Source organism: Coregonus clupeaformis, chromosome 10 (genome assembly GCF_020615455.1).
Source record: "Coregonus clupeaformis isolate EN_2021a chromosome 10, ASM2061545v1, whole genome shotgun sequence".
Taxonomy (NCBI): domain Eukaryota; kingdom Metazoa; phylum Chordata; class Actinopteri; order Salmoniformes; family Salmonidae; genus Coregonus; species Coregonus clupeaformis.
In genome coordinates, this window is record NC_059201.1 from 43745714 (window position 1) to 43770248 (window position 24535).

General features: G+C 44.5%; 1 protein-coding gene across 1 annotated transcript in view; it reads right to left on the reverse strand.

Annotated features, from left to right (window-relative positions):
- Positions 1 to 24535, reverse strand: part of slc6a11a (solute carrier family 6 member 11a) — a 54955-nt gene that overhangs the window by 23625 nt on the left and 6795 nt on the right. Inside the window, exons 4-11 of the mRNA XM_041887893.2 lie at positions 16761 to 16851; positions 16385 to 16517; positions 15989 to 16123; positions 15421 to 15524; positions 14797 to 14921; positions 11819 to 11931; positions 11571 to 11708; positions 9334 to 9436 (exon numbers count right to left, since the gene is read on the reverse strand). Coding sequence (XP_041743827.1) covers positions 9334 to 9436; positions 11571 to 11708; positions 11819 to 11931; positions 14797 to 14921; positions 15421 to 15524; positions 15989 to 16123; positions 16385 to 16517; positions 16761 to 16851 — 942 coding nt within the window. The remainder of the gene's footprint in view (positions 1 to 9333; positions 9437 to 11570; positions 11709 to 11818; positions 11932 to 14796; positions 14922 to 15420; positions 15525 to 15988; positions 16124 to 16384; positions 16518 to 16760; positions 16852 to 24535) is intronic.

Below are 24535 nucleotides of genomic sequence, written 5' to 3' on the forward strand. Positions count from 1 at the left end.
GATTATGTGGGTGGGCCCATCACCTGGATTATGGGGAAACCACATGGGACAACAGTAACTGTGATATCAAGATAATAAAAGAAGGAGACAGGTGGACCATAGACATAAGAGCAACAGCCCAAGACCCAGATAAACAATATGATGTAGTAATTACAAGCACGACATTCCCAGGAGGCAATGCTGAAGTCATTATTCCTTGGGCACGTACACCAGCCCCCTTACCTACTAGGGCCCCAACAGACGTGGAAGAAAGGGTATGGAAAGAGGCGCTGGGCAATGACTGGTTTAAGTGGGCACAATATAATACATTAAAACTGAATAAAGAAAAGTGTCTAGTATGCACCCCCTCCCCATTAAAGGAACTGATAGTAGTACCAAATTCCCACAGCTACCAGGACTGTGCTGATTTTAACCACAACTTCTGTCATCTAAGAGACTGGGAGAGACCGTACTGTCCAGCAGAATGTTTGTCATATTTAGGAAACCCGGAATATAAACAATTTTATAGTCGAACAGGGTGGGGGGAGTGGTGTAAGCAATTAGATTTTAGAATAGAAACCAGGAAAATGGAAGCACTGAAATATCAAATAGATTATGGGCAGAAGTATGAGTGCTACAACAGAACAATCGGGGTACATGATTTGGGAAAATTCAAGGGAAAATGTGAAACTACATGGCACCTGGATAAAAATTATCTATTGGAATGCGTATATACCCCCCAAAGGAAAATCTATCATGCAGCAGGGTGAAGTACTGAAGTGATAGTTACCCCTGAAGTATGCATCAGACACTGGCACTACCGCTGATCGCTCCTTATGAGGATCAGTCGTTGGCTGTGGCAGATTTCTTCTGGATCTGCCAAGGGCAACTCAGGGTAACATTACCAAAAGGATGGAAAGGGCTCTGTGCCAGAGTACAGCTAATACAGCAAGTTGTAATAGCTGACTGGGAGGCCCTAAAGGTTGATGCGCAGGATACCCAATTAAAAAGATCAAAGAGAACATATCAAACCAATCCCAATGTACAGCTAGATTCTATAGGCCAACCTAACGAATTGAAAGCTAGAAGTGAAATTACATCAGGATTTGAATCAATATTTGTTTGGATAACTCCCAATAAAAATTTTGAATGGATCAATTACATTTATTACAATCAGCAAAGGTTCATAAATTATACTGACTCAGCATTGACAGCTCTGGGAGAACAAGTACAGGCAACAAGTAAGATGACCTGGCAGAATAGGCAGGCTTTAGAGTGGCTCCTAGTAGAGACAGGTGGAGTCTGTGTTGTGTTTGGGAGCGAGTGCTGCACCTTTATTCCCAACAATACTGCCCCAGGTGGAGCATTCACTGAGGCAATGATCAAGCTTAAAGGACTAAGACAAGAAGTCAAGAACAATGCTGGGAATGATTCACATGCCTGGGACTGGCTGTTTGGATAAAGAGGGGGTTCCTATATGTTATGAAAAGATGAAGCTGTATAAAAAGAGAGCTCCGAGTCTGGGACTGGCATTTGCTCCGCGGACCAGCTCGGCTTGTTACTTTGTAATAAAGTATATTCTGAACTCACAAGCTCCAGTGTCTGAGAGATATCTTTGAGAAGTATTTTCACAACAAAACACAGAGTCCACTTTTCTCATTTTCGCAGCACTCATTTTTCACGTCAAAAGTGGCTATGATGACTGAGCACATTCTGAAGCTGACTGTGGGCCCAAATACAGAGCGCGCTGCCAGGCTACAGCGCCATCTATTGGAGGTTGTTTGTATATTAGATCTGGACATAGCACTCTTTCAGCCACTATGCATGTTTTACATGTTGTGTTAAATTGCCTAGATCATAAAAATCATTGTGCTGCCTTATTTATAGACTTTTCCAAATGGGCCTGGATCAGGAGTCTTGCAAATGCTTTAAGAACTATCTGACAGCCAGGACACAATGTGTGCTTACTGATGATGTCAAGTCTAGTTTCCTCGATATTATGAAAGGTGTACCACAGGGATCGGTTTTGGGACCTGTTCTCTTTACTATTTATATAAATAATATTGGTCTATCTATTAAATCCTGCAATATTAATCTGTATGCAGACAATATCTATATGTATGCCATTGCACCAACTGTTGACCAAGCTATGTTAGAGCTCCAATCTGATTTTGTTACATTACAGAAAGCCCTTGTTGATTTAAAACTTCTACTTAATATGGGCAAAACTAAATATATGTTGTTCTCTAATTCAGTATCAGGATAAATAGATAGATACTAATGGTAATGGAAATCGACAATCAATGAACAGCAGCGTAGTGGTAGTAGGGGAGGGAATGGCCGGCAGGGATGTAGCTCAGTTGGTAGAGCATGGCGTTTGCAACGCCAGGGTTGTGGGTTCGATTCCCACAGGGGGTATGAAAAAATAAAAAATAATGTATGCACTAACTGTAAGTCGCTCTGGATAAGAGCGTCTGCTAAATGACTAAAATGTAAATGTAAATGTAGTACTGTTAATCTAATCAATAATAATTTTAGCAGCAGTACACTCTTAGAAAAAAGGTGCTATCTAGAACCTAAAAGGGTTCTTCGGCTGTCCCCATAGGAGAACCCTTCGAAGAACCCTTTTTGGTTCCAGGTAGAACCCTTTTGAGTTCCATGTAGAATCCTTTACACAGAGGGTTCTACATGGAACCCAAAATAGTTCTACCTGTAAACAAAAAGGGTTATTCTACTTGGAACCAAAAAAGTGTTCTCCTATGGGAACAGCCGAAGAACCCTTTTGGAACCCTTTTTTCTAAGGGTGTAGTTGTTAGCCATTTAATAGTCTTATGGCCAGGGGATAGAAGCTGTTTAGGAGTCTGTTGTTCTGAACATTGATGCACCTGTATCGCCTGCTGGACGGGAGCATGGAGAACAGACCATGTCTCGGGTGGCTGGAGTCTTTGGCAATTTTTCAGGTCTTTCTCAGACACTGCCTGGCATGTAAGTCCTGGATGGCTGGGAGCTCACCCCCAGTGATAACCTGGGCCATACGCACCACTCTCTGTAGGGCCTTCTGGTCGAGGGAGGTGCAGTTGTGATACCAGACGGTGATACAACGAGTCAGGATGTTCTCAATGGTGCAGCTGTAAAGTTCCTAAGGATCTGAGGGGCCATGCCAAATCGTTTCAGCCTCCTGAGGGAGAAGAGGCACTGCCGTGTCTTCTTCACAACTGTGCTGGTGTGAGAGGACAGTGATGTGGACACAGAGGAACTTGAAGCTCATGACCCTCTCCACTGCGGCCCTGTCGATGTGGATGGGGGTGTGCACCTGCCCCTGTTTCCTGTAATCCACAATCAGCTCCTTGGTCTTGCTGACGTTGAGGGATAGGTTGTTATCCTGGCACCGCACTGCCAGGTCTCTGACCTCCTCCCTGTAGACTGTCTCATTGCCGTTGGTGATCAGGCCTACCACCGTCACACCTTCAGCAAACTTGATGATGATTGAGTTGGAGAAGTACAGGAGGGGGCTAAGCACACACCGCTGGGGGGCCGCCGTGTTGAGGGTCAGCGTGGCGAAGGTGTTTTTGCCTACTCTTACCAGTCACTGTTCAGGCATTGGACTGTGGCTTCACATTTTATTTCAATATACCTCTTTATTTAGGTTGATAGCATCACGTTGAAAGAATGACGTTGATTCAAACAAACCATTTTACTATCAACATTGAAATAAGGTCAAATAAAATATGTCTAATCAAATCTCAAATTCAGCATACACTGAACAAAAAAATTAAAACGCAACATGTAATGTTGGTCCCATGTTCCATGAGCTGAAAAGAAATACATGTTTACATCCCTGTCAGTGAGTATTTCTCCTTTGCCAAGATATCCATCCACCTGACATGTGTGGCATATCAAGAAACTGAATTAAACAGCATGATCATTACACAGGTGCTGGAGACAATAAAAGGCCACTCTAAAATGTGCCGTTTTGTTAAACAACACAATACCACAGATGTCTCAAGTTTTGGGGGAGTGTACAATTGGCATGCTGACTGCAGGAATGTCCACCAGAGCTTTTGCCAGAGAATTTCATGTTAATTTCTTTACCATAAGCCGCTTCCATCGTCATTTTACAGAATTTGGCAGTACGTCCAACCGGCCTCACATCCGCATACCACGTGTAACCACGCCAACCCAGGACCTCCACATCCGGCTTCTTCCCCTGTGGGATCGTCTGAGACCAGCCACACGGACAGCTGATGAAACTGTGGGTTTGCACAACCAATACATTTCTGCACAAACTGTCGGAAACCGTCTCAGGGAAGCTCATCTGCATGCTCGTTGTCCTCACCAGGGTCTTTACCTGACTGCAGTTAGGCATCAAAACCGACTTCAGTGGGCAAATACTCACCTTCGATGGCCACTGGCACACTGGAGAAGTGTGCTCTTCATGGATGAAATCCGGTTTCAACTGTACCAGGCAGATGGCGTCGTGTGGGTGAGTGGTTTGCTGATGTCAACGTTGTGAACAGAGTGCCCCATGGTGGCAGTGGAGTTATGGTATGGGAGGCATATGCTACGGACAATGAACACAATTGCATTTTATCGATGGCAATTTGAATGCACAGAGATACCGTGATGAGATCCTGAGGCCCATTGTTGTGCCATTCATCCGCCGCCATCACCTCATTTTTCAGCATGATAATGCACGGCCCCATGTTGCAAGGATTGGTACACAATTCCTGGAAGCTGAAAATGTCCCAGTTCTTCCATGGTTTGCATACTCAACAGACATGTCACCCATTGAGCATATTTGGGATGCTCTGGATAGACGTGTATGACCGCGGGTTCCAGTTCCCTCCAATATCCAGCAACTTCGCACAGCCATTGAAGAGGAGTGGGACAACATTCCACAGGCCACAATAAACAGCCTGATCAACTCTATGCGAAGGAGATGTGTTGCGCTGCATGAGGCAAATGGTGGTCAACAAGTCAGTTCGTCAAATTTCTGCCCTGCTAGAGCTGCTGTAAGTGCTGTTATTGTGAAGTGGAAACGTCTAGGAGCAACAATGGCTCAGCCGCGAAGTGGTAGGCCACACAAGTTCACAGAACGGGATCGCCGAGTGCTGAAGCACGTAGTGCGTAGAAATCGTCTGTCCTCGGTTGCAGCACTCACTACCAAGTTCCAAACTGCCTCTGGAAGCAACGTCAGCACAATAACTGTTAGTTGGGAGCTTCATGAAATGGGTTTCCATGGCCGAGCAGCCGCACACAAACCTAAGATCACCATGCGCAATGCCAAGCGTCGACTAGAATGGTGTAAAGCTCGCCGCCATTGGACTCTGGAGCAGTGGAAACGCGTTCTCTGGAGTGATGAATCACACTTCACCATCTGGCAGTCCAACGGACGAATCTGGGTTTGGCAGATGCCAGGAGAACGCTACCTGCCCCAATGCATAGTGACAACTGTAACAGTTGGTGGAGGAATAATGGTCTGGGGCTGTTTTTCATGGTTCGGGCTAGGGCTCTTAGTTCCAGTGAAGGGAAATCTTAACACTACAGCATACATTGACATTCTAGACGATTCTTTGCTTCCAACTTTGTGGCAACAGTTTGGGGAAGGCCCTTTCCTGTTTCAGCATGTCAATGCCCCCGTGCACAAAGCGAGGTCCATACAGAAATGGTTTGTCGAGATCGGTATGGAAGAACTTGACTGGCCTGCACAGAGCTCTGACCTCAACCCCATCGAACACCTTTGGGATGAATTGGAACGCAGACTGCGAGCCAGCCCTAATCACCCAACATCAGTGCACGACCTCACTAATGCTCTTCTGGCTGAATAGAAGCAAGTCCCTGCAGCAATGTTCCAACATCTAGTGGAAAGCCTTCCCAGAAGAGTGGAGGCTGTTATAGCAGCAAAGGGGGGACCATCTCCGTATCAATGCCCATGATTTTGGAATGCGATGTTCGACGAGCAGGTGTCCACATACTTTTGGTCATGTAGAATGACTCTCTCAGAATGACCTTCTTGATCCAAACCAGTCAGGTTTCAGGACTGGTCATTCAACTGAGACTGCTCTTCTCTGTGTCACGGAGGCTCTCCGCACTGCTAAAGCTAACTCTCTCTCCTCTGCTCTTGTCCTTCTAGACCTGTCTGCTGCCTTTGATACTGTGAACCATCAGATCCTCCTCTCCACCCTCTCCGAGCTGGGCATCTCCGGCGCGGCTCACTCCTGGATTGCGTCCTACCTGACCGGTCGCTCCTACCAAGTGGCGTGGCGAGAAGCTGTCTCCGCACCACGTGCTCTCACCACTGGTGTCCCCCAGGGCTCAGTTCTAGGCCCTCTCCTTTTCTCCCTATACACCAAGTCACTTGGCTCTGTCATATCCTCACATGGCCTCTCCTATCATTGCTACGCTGACGATACACAACTAATCTTCTCCTTTCCCCCTTCTGATAACCAGGTGGCGAATCGCATCTCTGCATGTCTGGCAGACATATCAGTATGGATGACGGATCACCACCTCAAGCTGAACCCTGGCAAGACGGAGCTGCTCTTCCTCCCGGGGAAGGACTGCCCGTTCCATGATCTCGCCATCACGGTTTACAACTCCGCTGTGTCCTCCTCCCAGAGTGCGAAGAGCCTAGGCGTGACCCTGGACAACACCCTGTCGTTCTCCGCCAACATCAAGGCGGTGACCCGCTCCTGCAGGTTCATGCTCTACAACATTCGGAGAGTACGACCCTGCCTTACACAGGAAGCGGCACAGGTCCTAATCCAGGCACTTGTCATCTCCCGTCTGGACTACTGCAACTCGCTGTTGGCTGGCCTCCCTGCCTGTGCCATTAAACCCCTACAACTCATCCAGAATGCCGCAGCCCGTCTGGTGTTCAACCTTCCCAAGTTCTCTCACGTCACCCCCCTCCTCCGCACACTCCACTGGCTTCCAGTTGAAGCTCGCATCCGCTACAAGACCATGGTGCTTGCCTATGGAGCAGTGAGGGGAACGGCACCTCTGTACCTTCGGGCTCTGATCAGTCCCTACACCCAAACGAGGGCATTGCGTTCATCCACCTCTGGCCTGCTGGCTCCCCTTCCTCTGCGGAAGCATAGTTCCCGCTCAGCCCAGTCAAAACTGTTCGCTGCTCTGGCACCCCAATGGTGGAACAAGCTCCCTCACGACGCCAGGACAGCGGAGTCACTCACCACCTTCCGGAGACATTTGAAACCCCACCTCTTTAAGGAATACCTGGGATAGGATAAAGTAATCCTTCTACCCCCCCAAAAAAAATTGTAAAGTGGTTATCCCCCCCCCCCCAAAAAAAAAAAAAATTGTAAAGTGGTTATCCCACTGGCTATAGGGTGAACGCACCAATTGGTGAGTCGCTCTGGATAAGAGCGTCTGCTAAATGACGTAAATGTGCCCTTGAGCAAGGCACTTTACCCTAATTGCTCCTGTAAGTCGCTCTGGATAAGAGCGTCTGCTAAATGACTAAAATGTAATGTAAAATGTAATGTAGTATATCAGTGTAATTTCCTTGTAACCAATAACATATCAGTGTAATTGCATTGTAACCAACAACATATCAGTGTAATTTCAACCACCCAATCAATGTTCCCTCTAAGCGGCCGCACACCTCCTCCAGGACTGCCGCGCAGAAGAGATCAAAGTTTGCACTATAGATCAAAGTTTTCTCTAATGTGATCTAATCAACATAGTATCAGCCCCTTTTCAATGCAACAAACCAAACCAAATTTAACTTTGCAAGTTTGAGTCTGTGATATTTGTTGACTTTCTTTGCTAGTTAGCGAGTTATTAGCCCAGTTATAGGTAAGTATTGGTCAGCAATGGGGGAATTACTTCTTCCTACAAGAGCACAAAACATGTACATTTCAAACTGTTTTTGAAAAGCGAGTCTATTTATATTACATTTACATTTTAGTCATTTAGCAGATGCTCTTATCTAGAGCGACTTACAGTTAGTGAGTGCATACATTTTCATACATATATTAAAGGAACAATGTTGTATTTTGAGACAGGATATGCAAATATGAATATGCAAATAAGCCAATAGGCAGAGGGTAGCCTACATTGTCTAGTTCTCTGTATGGTAATAATAATTAACTTTATTTTGTAAAGTGGTTTCTTGCATCATGCAACACAATACAATGAAATGTACAGTCACCTACTTGGCCCATGATGTTACAGACCAAGTAAAAAATCATAAATTAATGTCAAGCCCTGCATAATCTAAAAAAGTTTTTAAAAGTGATGATGATGGACTGTAGGCTGCATTGAACACCACATAGGCTACTGTAGGCTATATCATAGAAATGAAAAGCTATTTCCATGTGAAAATGATATAGGATTTATTCCATTGGTTTTGTTGGTAGGCCACTCTGATAGACCTACATTATGCTCAAATAGCCACAATAGCCTATTGGCTACGGTCTAAAGCAGTAACTTAAAGCGGGTACAGCCTGTTACGGAATCAGCCGGGGCTGCCCCTCCTCCTTGCTCGGGCAGGCTTCGGCGTTCGTCGTCCCCGGAGTACTAGCTGCCACCGATCTATGTTTCGGTGTTTGTCTAGTTTGTCCTGATTGTTTGCACCTGTTTCCCATTATGTTATATTGTATTCCCTTTATAAACCCCTGTCTCTCATTGGTTATTGTGTGTGATTGTTTTCCGTTAGGTCGGCAGTGCTGGTTGTATGCGTTATTTGTTCCTCCCTGTTTGGAGGTTTGTTTTGTACTTTCTTTACTGTGTTAAGTAAAGTACGTTCTGCCAGTAGTTCGGTGTCCTGCGCTTGACTTCATTTCCCACATACACGTCACCTTGACACAGCCTCAGTTTTCACTGTAAACGCAAGCCGGAAGTTGCACAGAATTCTCACAATATTAAAATTTCCGCTCACAAGACCTGAAAAATACTTACGTGGAATTTTCAACGCAATTTCAACTTATACATAGTTCTGTTGATTATGTTGAAATTAGATTGATGTAAGAACCTGTTAGTCAGGTTATGTCCATGTACAGTATGTAAGTTGAAGTTTTACCATAATTTAAATGTTTACAACACTGGTTGAAATTAGATGAAAACAGTACTGGTTTATAATTTTTTTTAAATCCAATGTATTTTCCACGTTGATTCCATGTCACAATAGGTTAACAAATGACATTGAAACAACATTGATTCAACCAGTGTGTGCCCAGTGGGTACTCATGTCCCTTTAAAGACTTTCAATGAACAGTCCCTTTAAGGACTTTCAATTACTTTACATTTTTATAGTGAGAGAAAATCTGACGAGGAAGCTAGCTTTGCATATGTATGTGTTTGCCCATGATAGTGTAATTTCTCTATTCTTACCATATATCCATCCAATACTGAGTGACTGGCATATGGAGAGGAGCAGCAGAGTGGCACCACTGCACACATAATGATCAAACAGCTGGATGATGTAGAGGCCACCCTGCGAAAACAATAAAGCTTCAATATCAATGTTTACAGATTTACAGTGCATTCAGAAAGTATTCAGACCCATTGACTTTTTCCACATTTAGTTAACGTTACAGCCTTATTCTAAAATTGATTAAATAAATGTTTTTCCTCATCAATCTACACACCATAATGACAGAGTGAAAACATTTTTTTTGGTGTGTGCAAATTTATTCAAAATAAAAAACAGAAATACCTTATTTACATAGGTATTCAGACTCTTTGCTATGAGACTCGAAATTGAGCTCAGGTGCATCCTGTTTAATTTTATCATCCTTGAGACGTTTCTACAACTTGATTGGAGTCCACCTGTGGTAAATTCAATTGATTGGACATGATTTGGAAAGGCACACACCTGTCTATATAAGGTCCCACAGTTGACAGCCATGAGGTCGAAGGAATTGTCCGTAGAGCTCCGAGACAGGATTGTGTCGAGGCACAGATCTGGGAAAGGGAACCAAAAAATGTCTGCAGCATTGAAGGTCCCCAAGAACACAGTGGCCTCCATTATTCTTAAACAGAAGAAGTTTGGAACCACCAAGACTCTTCCTAGGGCTGGCCGCCCAGCCAAGCTGAGCAATTGGGGGAGAAGGGTCTTGGTCGGGGAGGTGACCAAGAACCCAATGGTCACTCTGACAGAGCTCCAGTGTTCCTCTGTGGAGATGGGAGAACTTTCCAGAAGGACAACCATCTTTGCAGCACTCCACCAATCAGACCTTTATGGTATAGTGGCCAGACGGAAGCCACTCCTCAGTAAAATGCACATGACAGCCCTCTTGGAGTTTGCCAAAAAGCACTTAAAGGACTCTCAGACCATGAGAAACAAGATTCTGTGGTCTGATGAAACCAAGATTGAACTCTTTGGCCTGAATGCCAAGCATCACGCCTGGAGGAAACCTGGCACCATCTCTACGGTGAAGCATGGTGGTGGCAGCATCAGGATCGAGGGAAAGATGAACGGAGCAAAGTACAGAGAGATCCTTGATGAAAACCTACTCCAGAGCACTCAGGATCTCAGACTGGGGCGAAGGTTCACCTTCCAACAAGACAACGGCCCTAAGCACACAGCCAAGACAATGTAGGAGTGGCTTCGGGACAAGTCTCTGAATGTCCTTGAGTGGCCCAGCCAGAGCCCGGACTTGAACCCGATCTAACATCTCTGGAGAGACCTGAAAATAGCTGTGCAGCGACGCTCCCCATCCAACCTGACAGGGCTTGAGAGGATCTGCAGAGAAGAATGGGAGAAACTCCCCAAATACAGGTGTGCCAAGCTTGTAGCGTCATACCCAAGAAGACTTGAGGCTGTAATTGCTGCCAAAGGTGCTTCAACAAAGTACTGAGTAAAGGGTCTGAATACTTATGTAAATGTGATATCAATATATATCTTTTTTTTTTATAAATGTGCAAAAATGTTTAAAAACCTGTTTTTGCTTTGTCATTATGGGGTATTGTGTGTAGATGTAAGAGGTGGGAAAAAACAATTTAATCGATTTTAGAATAAGGCTGTAACGTAACAAAATGTGGAAAAAGTCAAGGGGCTGAATACTTTCCGAATGCACTGTAGATCTGTAAACATTGATTGTACTGTATATTGAAGCTTTATTTTACTTATGTACTGAACAAAAAGATAAACGCAACATTTAAAGAGTTGGTCCCATGTTTCATGAGCTGAAATAAAAGATCTCAGACATTTTCCATACGCACAAAAAGCTTATTTCTCTCAAATTTTGTTTACATCGCTGTTAGTGAGCACTTCACCTTTGCCAAGATAATCCATCCACGTGACAGGTGTGGTATATCAAGAAGTATATCAAGAAGCTGATTAAACAGTATGATCATTACACAGGTGCACCTTGCGCTGGGGTTAATGTTATGCACAACCATAAAGGACTTGGATCAAAAAGTGCTGCCCAGATCAACCCTTTAATTGCCATTGTTTAGAAGTTATTTAACTTACCTCACTAAGGCGCTTCAATTTATGTTCCTGATATTATATGCTCAGATATCAGAGAACCACCTCTACCTGTAGTCACACAACAACAACAGCAATAACAACAACTAGTCTGACAGCTGGTGTGCAGTGGAGACCTGCGTCTGTGACCTCTCACCTCTGTGACCATGATGAGTCCGACCAGGTAGCAGCAGCAGCAGATGAGCAGCAGAATCAGCTCCCTCCTGTAGCCCTTTCTGATGACGTGTGGGTAGATGTCCGTTACTGAGGTCATTAGGCTCTCAAGGCCGACAAACTGGGGAACATGAGAGAGGACAATGTACTGTACATGGGAGAGGAAGGTAGAGGAAAGAACAGCAGGGACAGGACACCCAGGTGGAGGTGTTGGTGGAGGTGAGCTCTAACCTGGCCATCCACTCCCAATAGGATGATCATGGTGAAGAAACAGACAGCCCAGAACTGAGGGCAGGGGAGGAGGGACACTGCCTGGGGGTACACTATGAACACCAGGCCAGGACCTGCAGCAGGGCAACAAGGAAAAAGTTATAGAATATATGTACCCAAATGCAATTTGATTGAATTAATTGAACGAAACATTCAGTTATGTGTAATAGTATGTCAAAAAAGTTGAAGATTCTATGATGTGAGACAGTGGCTGTGTCCGAATACCCGTACTTGCATTCTAAATAGTAGGCATTTTGGGTATGCGAAAATATAACGTTTTATATATGTGACGTTTAAAAAGAAAGTATGCTTTAAATGCCAGGATGTCATACTCATTTAGGCTTTTCATCTAGTAGAATTTGCTGCACACTATTGTGGAAGAGAATCGTCTTTCGAGACCTACGTGTGTTTGACAACAGCTGACAATCAGCTGAGGGGACGCGCTGTACCAAAATGAACGAATGGCAGGAATCAACGCAATTGCGCATTAAATGCCGCATTCTCAGTAGTATGTTGATATTTGTTGGTTACTGCATTCGTTTTTACTAAACAGTACGTTCTAAATATTCATTTTAGTAAGTAGTAGGCAAGACATACAGTATTTCGGACACAGCCAGTGCTTTTACCAGACACAGTAGACAAAGGTGCAGACAAAATCAAGTTCAGATGAGGAAAGTGAGCAGTTACAGTTGAAGTCGGAAGTTTACATACACCTTAGCCAAATACATTTAAACTCAGTTTTTCACAATTCCTGACATTTAATCCTAGTAAAAATGTCCTGTCTTAGGTCAGTTAGGATCACCACTTATTTTTAAGAATGTGAAATGTCAGAATAATAGTCGAGAGAATGATTTATTTCAGCTTTTATTTATTTCATCACATTCCCAGTGGGTCAGAAGTTTACATACACTTAATTAGTATTTGGTAGCATTGCCTTTAAATTGTTTAACTTGAGTCAAACGTTTTGTGTAGACTTCCACAAGCTTCCCACTATATGTTGTGTGAAATTTGGCCCATTCCTCCTGACAGAGCTGGTGTAACTGAGTCAGGTTTGTAGGCCTCCTTGCTCGCACACGCTTTTTCAGTTCTGCCCACACATTTTCTATATGATTGAGGTCAGGGCTTTGTGATGGCCACTCCAATACCTTGACTTTGTTGTCCTTAAGCCATTTTGGCACAACTTTAGAAGTATGCTTGGGGTCATTGTCCATTTGGAAGACCCATTTGCGACCAAGCATTAACTTCCTGACTGAAGTCTTGAGATGTTGCTTCAATATATACACATAATTTTCCTTCCTCATGATGCCATCTAGTTTGTGAAGGGCACCAGTCCCTCCTGCAGCAAAGCACCCCCACAGCATGAGGCTGCCACTCCCGTGCTTCAAATCAAATCAAATTTTATTGGCCACATGCGCCGAATACAACAGGTGCAGACATTACAGTGAAATGCTTACTTACAGCCCTTAACCAACAGTGCATTTATTTGTAATAAAAAAAGTAGAATAAAACAAAAAAGTGTTGAGAAAAAAAGAGCAGAAGTAAAATAAAATAACAGTAGGGAGGCTATATATACAGGGGGGTACCGGTGCAGAGTCAATGTGCGGGGGCACCGGCTAGTTGAGGTAGTTGAAGTAATATGTACATGTGGGTAAAGTTAAAGTTACTATGCATAAATAATTAACAGAGTAGCAGCAGCGTAAAAAGATGGGGTGGAGGGGCAGTGCAAATAGTCCGGGTAGCCATGATTAGCTGTTCAGGAGTCTTATGGCTTGGGGGTAGAAGCTGTTGAGAAGTCTTTTGGACCTAGACTTGGCACTCCGGTACCGCTTGCCGTGCGGTAGCAGAGAGAACAGTCTATGACTAGGGTGGCTGGAGTCTTTGACAATTTTGAGGGCCTTCCTCTGACACTGCCTGGTATAGAGGACCTGGATGGCAGGAAGCTTTGCCCCAGTGATGTACTGGGCCGTACGCACTACCCTCATGGTTGGGATGGTGTTCTTCGGCTTGCAAACAGCCACCTTTTTCCTCCAAATATAACGATGGTCATTATTACAGTTCCATTTTTGTTTCATCAGACCAGAGGACATTTCTCCAACAAGTACGAGCTTTGTCCCCATGTGCAGTTGCAAACCGTGGTCTGGCTTTTTTATGGCGGTTTTGGAGCAGTGCTTCCTTGCTGAGCGGCCTTTCAGGTTATGTCGATATAGGACTCGTTTTACTGTGGATATAGATCATTTTATACCTGTTTCCTCCAGCATCTTCACAAGGTCCTTTGCTGTTGTTCTGGGATTGATTTGCACTTTTCGCACCAAAGTACGTTCATCTCTAGGAGACAGAACGCGTCTCGTTCCTGAGCGCTATGACGGCTGTGTGGTCCCATGGTGTTTATAGTTGCATACTATTGTTTGTACAGATGAACGTGGTACCTTCAGGCGTTTCCCAAGGATGAACCAGACTTGTGGAGGTCTACAATTCTTGGCTGATTTCTTTTGATTTTCCCATGATGTCAAGCAAAGAGGCACTGAGTTTGAAGGCAGGCCTTGAAATATATATACAGCCTATCAGAAGCTTCTAAAGCCATGACATCATTTTCTGGAATTTTCCAAACTGTTTAAAGGCACAGTCAACTTAGTGTATGTAAACTTCTGACCCACTGGAATTGTGATACAGTGAATTATAAGTGAAATAATCTGTCTGTAAACAATTGTTGGAAAAATTACTTGTGTCATGCACAAAGTAGATGTCCTAACCGACTTGCCAAAACTATAGTTTGTTAACAAGAAATTTGTGGAGTGGTTGAAAAGACGAGTTTTAATGACTCCAACCTAAGTGTATGTAAACTTCTGACTTCAATTGTATGTTGTCAGACAGTATTTGGGTTGATCAGGAGGATAATAGGGAGTCACACCCTTGTAGATGAATGCCCTTTAGAGCCTCACCTGACTCAGCAACGACAGAGATGTCCACACCCTGTTCTCGAGCCATATAACCCAGTATGGAGAAGATGGCAAAACCAGACACGAAGCTGGTCCCACTGTTCAACAAGCACAGGTAGAAGGAGTCTCTGCAAGGCACAAAACAGTTTTCAACAGTTTTCAACACGACATAGTCATCCTCTTTAACATGCAGTGTTGTCATTGGCAAGGGTCTAATAATATGTAAATACAGGTCATTAACATTCATGGAAATTGAGGTAGGGTTGTGACATGACATGTTGTGCCATGACTCCTGGCGTACTGTATCTGAATGAGCCAACTTTCATTATATGCTCTGAAGAGATCTTGACCTGTAGTGTTTTCCAGATTAAACCCTGATGTAGACAGGTTGCTGTCGAAACGTTATTAAGTGACTAGAATGAATGCATCAGAGCCATGAGACTGTGCAGCTTTTCTTTTCTAAGGGTTCTACTCCTCCAGCCAGCACCTCGCCTACACAGATGTGCCTTTTTACTGTCTCCAGACTGACTGAAGAAATCTTGTGGCTATGAATCCTCATGGCACTTCTTCAATGTGCCACAATGTGTCACATTTTTTATCAAACCCACAGCCTAGTTGAAGACTCACTTGTAGCAGTTGTTGTTGTATTTGTTGTAGCTTCCAAGAGAGGTCAGGTAGCCCATGCATATAGCGTAAGAATAGAATATCTGTGTTCCAGCATCCATCCAAACCTTAGTGATTAACAAACAGACAAAGAAGAGTTAAACTGAAGTCATAAACTGAACATGTCACAACGGAAATGTATACCAGTAAGATGTGATGAGACTACAGAAGGACTTTTTTGGACAAAGATCAAGCATACTCCTGGACTAAGACTCAATGGCCTTGTGGTTAGAGTGTCCTCCCTGAGATTGGAAGGTAGGGAGTTCGATCTCTGGCTGTGTCATACCAAAGACTGTAAAAATGGGACCTGATGTGTTTCTGCTTGGCACTCAGCTTTGAGGAGATAGATTGGTGGTGAGGCCCTGTGATAGACTAACATCCTGTCCAGGGGGTGTACTTGTACATCAAAGCTGCCTCACGCTACAGTGACAGGAGATACAGTAGGCTGCTGTTCCTATGAGCTTTTTAGTCCAGGACTAGGCTTAATCTGTGTCTGGGAAACTGGCCCATACACTTATACTACAGATAATACCTGTGGATCAGCTAGCCGTGTCGCATTGGGATACAAGTAGTAGAAGATGCCATCTTTAGCTCCTGGAAGGGTCACTCCTCTGACAAATAGCACCACTAGCATGACATAGGGGAAGGTAGCCGTGAAGTATGCCGCCTATGAATTAGCAGTACAGGGTTAGTACAATACAACAAAAAACCAGTACAGCCACGCATACCAGTATTACCACACTAACTATGGACCCATTATCTCACCAAGTAACTTTACAGCTACAGAAAATAACCGTCTCTCTGTTTTTTTTCTGTTTGGTTGTTTTCTTATTTTTTACCTCTGATTTTAAGATTGATTGAGATTGGAATGATGCATGATGCATGATTATGAAACTACTGTCTAACTACTATATCTTATAACCCTCACCTTCCCAGTAGACTTCACTCCTTTCCAGACACAGAAGTAACAGAGAATCCATGACAGTAGAAGACACAGAGCCAGCTCCCATCTAATACCTCCCAATGACTCAATCCCATCTGATATCCGCAGCACTCGCCGCCTGTAAGGAGAAAAGGTTGACACCGCAATACATTTGATCACCAAAATAACATGTATTGTATGTAAATGTGTTGTAGTCTATTGTAGTTTATTGTATTCTTAAAATAATAAATTCAACATTGTGATACAGTTCCCTTTAAAAAAACAAGACCATGGTACCTGATTAATTTCTCATGTAAGAAGTCAAGCGTCTAATCATGAAAGATGTATTGGTGAAAAAACACAGCATTTATTATAGACTTACTGCCAAAACTCCACAACGGAAGATGATGAATTCAGGAGAGAACCAGTCCAATTGCTGCTGGCATTATTGGTGCCAAATGTCACACAAGCATCTGAAATACATTGAAGTCTAGTTGTAGCATGTTATAAACTTGACAGCTTCAAGTGGATACGCAAGCTAATTTACAGATCCTCTTAATGTAATTGACACAAAAGCGACTCGTAAATGCTAAACGCTATGGTGCAGATTTATCAAACCTGGTTTGCATAGGACAGTTTTAGGGCCTGTTTACTTTTTAAAAAAGAGAGTGGGTCATTCCATGAAAAGAGTGCCTTTTGCGTTCCTTTGATATTTGAAGTAGAAGTTGTGCACCAATATTGCATTTTAAAAGCCTGTTATACTAAATGATGTTCCCTTTAATACAGTGGCTTGCGAAAGTATTCACTCCCCTTGGCATTTTTCCTATTTTGTTGCCTTACAACCTGGAATTAAAATTGATTTTTTGAGGGTTTGTATCATTTGCTTTACACAACATGCCTACCACTTTGAAGATGCAAAATGTTTTTGTTGTTGTGTGAAACAAAGAAGATATAAGACACAAAAACAGAAAACTTGAGCGTGCATAACTATTCATCCCCCCAAAGTCAATACTTTGTAGAGCCACCTTTTGCAGCAATTACAGCTGCAAGTCTCTTGGGGTATGTCTCTATAAGCTTGACACATCTAACCACTGGGATTTTTGCCCATTCTTCAAGGCAAAACTGCTCCAGCTCCTTCAAGTTGGATGGGTTCCGCTGGTGTACAGCAATCTTTAAGTCATACCACAGATTCTCAATTGGATTGAGGTCTGGGCTTTGACTAGGCCATTCCAAGACATTTAAATGTTTCCCCTTAAACCACTCAAGTGTTGCTATAGCAGTATGCTTAGGGTCATTGTCCTGCTGGAAGGTGAACCTCCATCCCAGTCTCAAATCTCTGGAAGACTGAAACAGGTTTCCCTCAAGAATTTCCCTGTATTTAGCGCCATCCATCATTCCTTCAATTCTGACCAGTTTCCCAGTCCCCGCCGATGAAAAACATCCCCACAGCATGATGCTGCCACCACCATGCTTCACTGTGGGGATTGTGTTCTTGGGGTGATGAGAGGTGTTGGGTTTGCGCCAGATATAGCATTTTCCTTGATGGCCAAAAAGCCCAATTTTAGTCTAATCTGACCAGAGTACCTTCTTCCATATGTTTGGGGAGTCTCCCACAAGCCTTTTGGCGAACACCAAACATGTTTGCTTATTTTTTTCTTCAAGCAATGGCTTTTTTCTGGCCACTCTTCCATAAAACCCAGCTCTGTGGAGTGTACGGCTTAAAGTGGTCCTATGGACAGATACTCCAATCTCCACTGTGGAGGTTTACAGTTCCTTCAGGGTTATCCTTGGTTTCTTTGTTGCCTCTCTGAATAATTCCCTCCTTGCCTGGTCCGTGAGTCTTGGCAGGTTTGTTGTGGTGCCATATTCTTTAAATTTTTTAATAATGGATTTAATGGTGCTCCATGGGATGTTCAAAGTTTATGATATTTTTTTATAACCCAACCCTGATCTGTACTTCTCCACAACTTTGTCCCTGACCTGTTTGGAGAGCTCCTTGGTCTTCATGGTGCCACTTGCTAGGTGGTGCCCCTTGCTTAGTGGTGTTGCAGATTCTGGGGCCTTTCAGAACAGGTGTATATATATATAATATAATATATAATAATAATATAATAAATATAATAATATAATATAATAATAAATAATATAATATAATATAAGTATATAAAATGTTTTTCTTCATTTTTACTATTTTCTACATTATAGAATAATAGTGAAGACATCAAAACTATGAAATAACACATATGGAATCATGTAGTAACCAAAAAAGTGTTAAACAAATCAAAATAGATTTTATATTTGAGATTCTTTAAATAACCACCCTTGCCTTGATGACAGCTTTGCACACTCTAGGCATTTTCTCAACCAGCTTCATGAGGGAGTCACCTGGCATCCATTTAAATTAACAGGTGTGCCTTCTTAAAAGCTAATTTGTGGAATTTCTTTCCTTCTTAATGTGTTTGAGCCAATCAGTTGTGTTGTGACAAGGTAGTGGGGTATACAGAAGACAGCCCTATTTGGTAAAAGACCAAGTCCATATTATGGCAAGAACAGCTGAAATAAGCAAAGAGAAATTACAGTCCATCATTACTTTAAGACATGAAGGTCAGTCAATACGGAACATTTCAAGAACTTTGAAAGTTTCTTCAAGTGCAGTCGCACAAACCATCAAGCGCTATGATGAAACTGGCTCTAATGAGGACCGCCACAGGAAAGGAAGACCCAGAGTTACTTCTGCTGCAGGGGATAAGTTCATTAGCGTTATCAGCCTCAGAAATTGCAGCCCAAATAAATGCTTCACAGTGTTCAAGTAACAGACACATTTCAACATCAACTGTTTAGAGGAGACTGTGTGAATCAGGCATTCATGGTACAATTGCTGCAAAGAAACCACTACTAAAGGACACCAAAAAGAAGAAGAGACTTTCTTGGGCCAAGAAACACGAGCAATGGACATAAGGCCGGTGGAAATGTGTCCTTTGATCTGGAGTCCAAATTGGTTTCAACCGCCGTGTCTTTGTGAGACGCGGTGTGGGTGAACGGATGCTCTCCGCATGTGTTTCCCACCGTAAAGTATGGAGGAAGAGGTGTTATGGTGAGGGGTTGCTTTGCTGGTGACACTGTCTGTGATTTATTTAGAATTCAAGGCACACTTAACCAGCATGGCTACCACAGCATTCTGCAGTGATATGCCATCCCATCTGGTTTGGGCTTAGTGGGACTATCATTTGTTTTTCAACAGGACAATGACCCAAAACACACCTACAGGCTGTGTAAGGGCTATTTGACCAAGAAGAAGAGTGATGGAGTGCTGCATCAGATGACCTGGCCTCCACAATCCCCCAACCTCAACCAAATTGAGATGGTTTGGGACTAGTCGGACCGCAGAGTGAAGGAAAAGCAGCCAACAAGTGCTCAGCATATGTGGGAACTCATTCAAGACTGTTGGAAAAGCATTCCAGGTGAAGCTTGTTGAGAGAATGCCAAGAATGTGCAAAGCTGTCATCAAAGCAAAGGGTGGCTATTTGAAGAATCTCAAATATAAAATATATTTTGATTTGTTTAACACTTTTTTGGTTTCTACATGATTCCATATGTTTTATTTCATAGTTTTGATGTCTTCACTATTATTCTACAATGTAGAAAATAGTAAAAATAAAGAAAAACCCTTGAATGAGTAGGTGTTCTAAAACTTTTGACCGGTAGTGTATACTGAGATCATGTGACAGATCATGTGTCACTTAGATTTCACACAGGTGGACTTTATTTAACTAATTATGTGACTTCTGAAGGTAATTGTTTGAACCAGATCTTGTTTAGGTGCTTCATAGCAAAGGGGGTGAATACATTTGCAAGCACCACTTTTCCCTTATTTATTTTTTAGAATTTTTTTAAACAAGTAATGTTTTTCATTTCACTTCACCAATTTGGACTATTTTGTGTATGTCCATTACATGACATCCAAATAAAAATCTATTTAAAATTACAGGTTGTAATGCAACAAAATAGGAAAAACGCCAAGGGGGATGAATACTTTTGCAAGGCACTGTATAGACCACCTGGAGAATTCAAAGTGCCAAATGTCACCCTCTGTGACTTCTAGGAAGATTTTAACCCACTTAACCCCAACATTTCTCCAGATTTTTACCATCATTGCAAAGCCTTAGTTATTTTGTTGCTTTGACAAAGTCAACAATTCTGAAGATTATTATTTATTTCATGTGATTAGAGATTCATTTGTGTATGTCCCTCATTTTAAGGTCAACCCTGTTACGTGAACTGAATTCTCAATGTAATTGTCACGCCCTGGCTCTGGGGACTCTTAAATGTTGAGCCAGGGTGTGGACTTGTTATGTTTAGTTGTCTATGGGTGTTCTAGTTCGTGTTTTCTATGTTGGCCAGGGTGGTTCCCAATCAGAGACAGCTGATTCTCGTTGTCTCTGATTGGGAACCATACTTAGGCAGCCTGTTGGCACAGTTGATTGTGGGATCTTGTTCTGTATAGGTTTGTGTTGGTGAACCTTTAGACTTCACGTATCGTTTTGTTGTTAGTGTAAAGTACTCATTAAAAGATGTACGCCTATCACGCTGCGCCTTGGTCTGCCTCTTACAATGATCGTGACAGAAGATCCCACCAAAATAGGACCAAGCAGCGTGTGCAGGAGCAAACGCCGGGTATGGAACAGGAGGTTACTCTGGTAGATGTCCTCCTCGGTTGGGGGATAATCACAGAGGAGGAGGCCGTCCGCTACCGGAGGGCGATGAGGGAGGATGCCCAGGCAGGAGAGGAGAAGCGGCGCCAACCGGGTCGTCGTCGGACAGGCGAGAGGCAACCCCAATAAAAAAAATTGGGGGGGCACACGGCATGGACGATGGGGATGCTGGAGGCAGCTACAGGACGTATCGGCGGATTAGGAGAGGAGGCCACCAGGTTTGGGGGGCTGGAAGGGAGGTTGGCGGAGCCTAGAGGTAGAGCAGAGCCAACTCCCCGTACTCAGGCTAGGCAGCGTGAGACTGGGCAGGTTCCGAGTTATGCGGAGCTGCGTACTGTGCCGCGAGTGGTCCGGCACAGTCCTGTACGTCCTGTGCTAGCACCACGCACGTGTCGTGCTAAGGTGGTCATGCAGCCAGGACGGAGTGTGCCGGCTCAACGCTCGTGGCCTCCAGTACCCCTCCTCGGTCCCGGATATCCTGCGTCAGTGCCACGTGCTGTAGTGCCAGTACGAGTGCACAGCCCTGTACGTCCTGTGCTGATGCCTCACACAGAGTGTGTAGAAATAGGCATTCAGCCAGGACGGGTTGTGTCAGCTCTTCGCTCCAGACCTCCAGTCCGTCTCCACAGCCCGGTCCGGCCTGTTCCTGCTCCCTGCACCAAGCCAGTGGTGCGCGTCGTCAGCCCGGTCCGGCCCGTTCCTGCTCCCCGCACCAAGCCAGTGGTGCGCGTCGTCAGCCCGGTCCGGCCCGTTCCTGCTCCCCGCACCAAGCCAGTGGTGCGCGTCACCAGCCCGGTTCGGCCTGTTCCTGCTCCCCGAACCAAGCCAGTGGTGTGCGTCGTCAGCCCGGTCCGGCCCGTTCCTGCTCCCCGCACCAAGCCAGTGGTGCGAGTCGTCAGCCCGGTCCGGCCTGTTCCTGCTCCCCGCACCAAGCCAGTGGTGCGCGTCGTCAGCCCGGTCCGCCCGTTCTGCTCCCGCACCAAGCCAGTGGTGCGCATCGTCAGCCCGGTCCGGCCCGTTCCTGCTCCCCGCACCAAGCCAGTGGTGTGCGTCGTCAGCCCGGTCCGGCCCGTTTCTGCTCCCCGCACCAAGCCAGTGGTGCGCGTCGTCAGCCCGGTCCGGCCTGTTCCTGCTCCCCGCACCAAGCCAGTGGTGCGCGTCGTCAGCCCGGTCCGGCCCGTTCCTGCTCCCCGCACCAAGCCAGTGGTGCGCGTCGCCAGCCCGGTCCGGCCTGTTCCTGCTTCCCGCACCAAGCCAGTGGTGCGCTTCGTCAGTCCGGCACAGCCCGTGCCTGTTCCACCGGTGCCTGGTCAGGCACCGGTCAGCTGCTCCACACCGGAGCCTGAGCAATCCGCTCCACCGGTGTCCAGTCCAGCTCTGGCCAGCGGGGCCAGACCAGACCAGGGGCGCTACGGGGGGGGGTAGCGAGAGAGTGGTGGTCACGCCCGGAGCCGGATCCGCCTCCGAGGCGGAATGCCCACCCGGCCCCTCCTCTGTTGTGTTTGGTTGGCGCGGTCGCAGTCTGCGCCTTTGGGGGGGGCTACTGTCACGCCCTGGCTCTGGGGACTCTTAAATGTTGAGCCAGGGTGTGGACTTGTTATGTTTAGTTGTCTATGGGTGTTCTAGTTCGTGTTTTCTATGTTGGCCAGGGTGGTTCCCAATCAGAGACAGCTGATTCTCGTTGTCTCTGATTGGGAACCATACTTAGGCAGCCTGTTGGCACAGTTGATTGTGGGATCTTGTTATGTATAGGTTTGTGTTGGTGAACCTTTAGACTTCACGTATCGTTTTTGTTGTTAGTGTAAAGTACTCATTAAAAGATGTACGCCTATCACGCTGCGCCTTGGTCTGCCTCTTACAACGATCGTGACAGTAATATAGTGAAACTATTCCTTTTTAAACCTTTTTTTCAAAAGTAACATTAAACATTGAATAGTCAGATTATAGTGTAAAAGCAGGTGAGCTGGTTCTACTCTTTTTGGCCATTTTCTGGTATTTTGTGGTGGAAAACTGAGCGGGTCAAGCACAACATGTCAACCCTGTTGCCCATAGATTAGCCTCTGCTGAGTCCCCAACAACTGAATGTTCCGGTTTTCAGGGGAAATGGAAAGAAAGCCTGTGTACATTAACAAGAGCTTTTGAACATTAACAAGGCAACACTTAACTCCTCCAACACATTTGCTGGATTCGTTGCACAGTGCAGAAGAGAACCTCCCCCGACAGTTGTTTTTCTTCTTGTCAAGACCAGTATGTAGGGTATTTAGATTCAGGCGTTTTACACCTGATATGTTAGGTTCCCATAGATAGACAGGCTAGAAATGTAACAAAAAAAATGCCACTCCCTGTTGCACTCAAGCTTCCATTCCCCCTGTCACAAGGGGATTTATGGCTGATGTAAGATTAAATCATCAACACTGTTACAGTCAACCCTGTTAATTTATTTGTCACTTAATAGGCACTTACTATAATCTTTTTTTTTTATGTAACCTCTTGAGATGGGAAAGCATGTTTTTTATGAAGTTGAACATTTGCTCTTTATGACAGAATGCCAAAATTTGGGGAAATCAAAGTTTTTTTGACAAAGTTACACTTCTCAAAAGGCACCGAATTGGTAGAACAACCAGAGTACATTTGAATGTACTTAATTCAACCTGAGCAAAGACATCCGATGACAAGGTAAAAACGTTGATGTGTGTGGGGGTGGGGGGCGTTGTGTATAAGATGGAAATGGTAGTGAGCGTTAGTAAACAGCCTACATCAGACAGCTCCCCTCCCCTCACTGTTTTGTCTGTCTTCACTGTCTTCTCTTAAACTGTCAGAAGGTGTTCACCTGAACACAGTGACTGTTCATGATCTCCACTGAACTACCATGCCTGCCAGCAGTTTAGAAATTTGGGTGGATAAGACTGGTTGAATTTTGTTGGCAGCACCCTGTGCTTAATAACTAAACTACAAATAAAATAAAATTATATTTGTCACATGCGCCGAATACAACAGGTGTAGACCTTACCGTGAAATACTTACTTACAAGCCCTTAACCAACAATGCAGTTCAAGAAATAGAGTTAAGAAAAGATTTACTAAATAAACTAAAGTAAAAAATAAATAAAAATACAATGAAAAGTAACACAATAAAATAACAATAACCAGGCTATATACAGGGGGTACCGGTACCGAGTCAATGTGCGGGCGTACAGGTTTGTCGAGGTAATTTGTACATGTAGGTAGGGGTAAAGTGACCATGCATAGATAATAAACAGCGAGTAGCAGCAGTGTAAAAACAAAGGAGGGGGGGGGGGGTCAATGTAAATAGTCCGGGTGGCCATTTTATTAATTGTTCAGCAGTCTTATGGCTTGGGAGTAGAAGCTGTTAAGGAGCCTTTTGGTCCTAGACTTGGCGCTCCGGTATCGCTTGCCGTGCGGTAGCAGAGAGAACAGTCTATAAC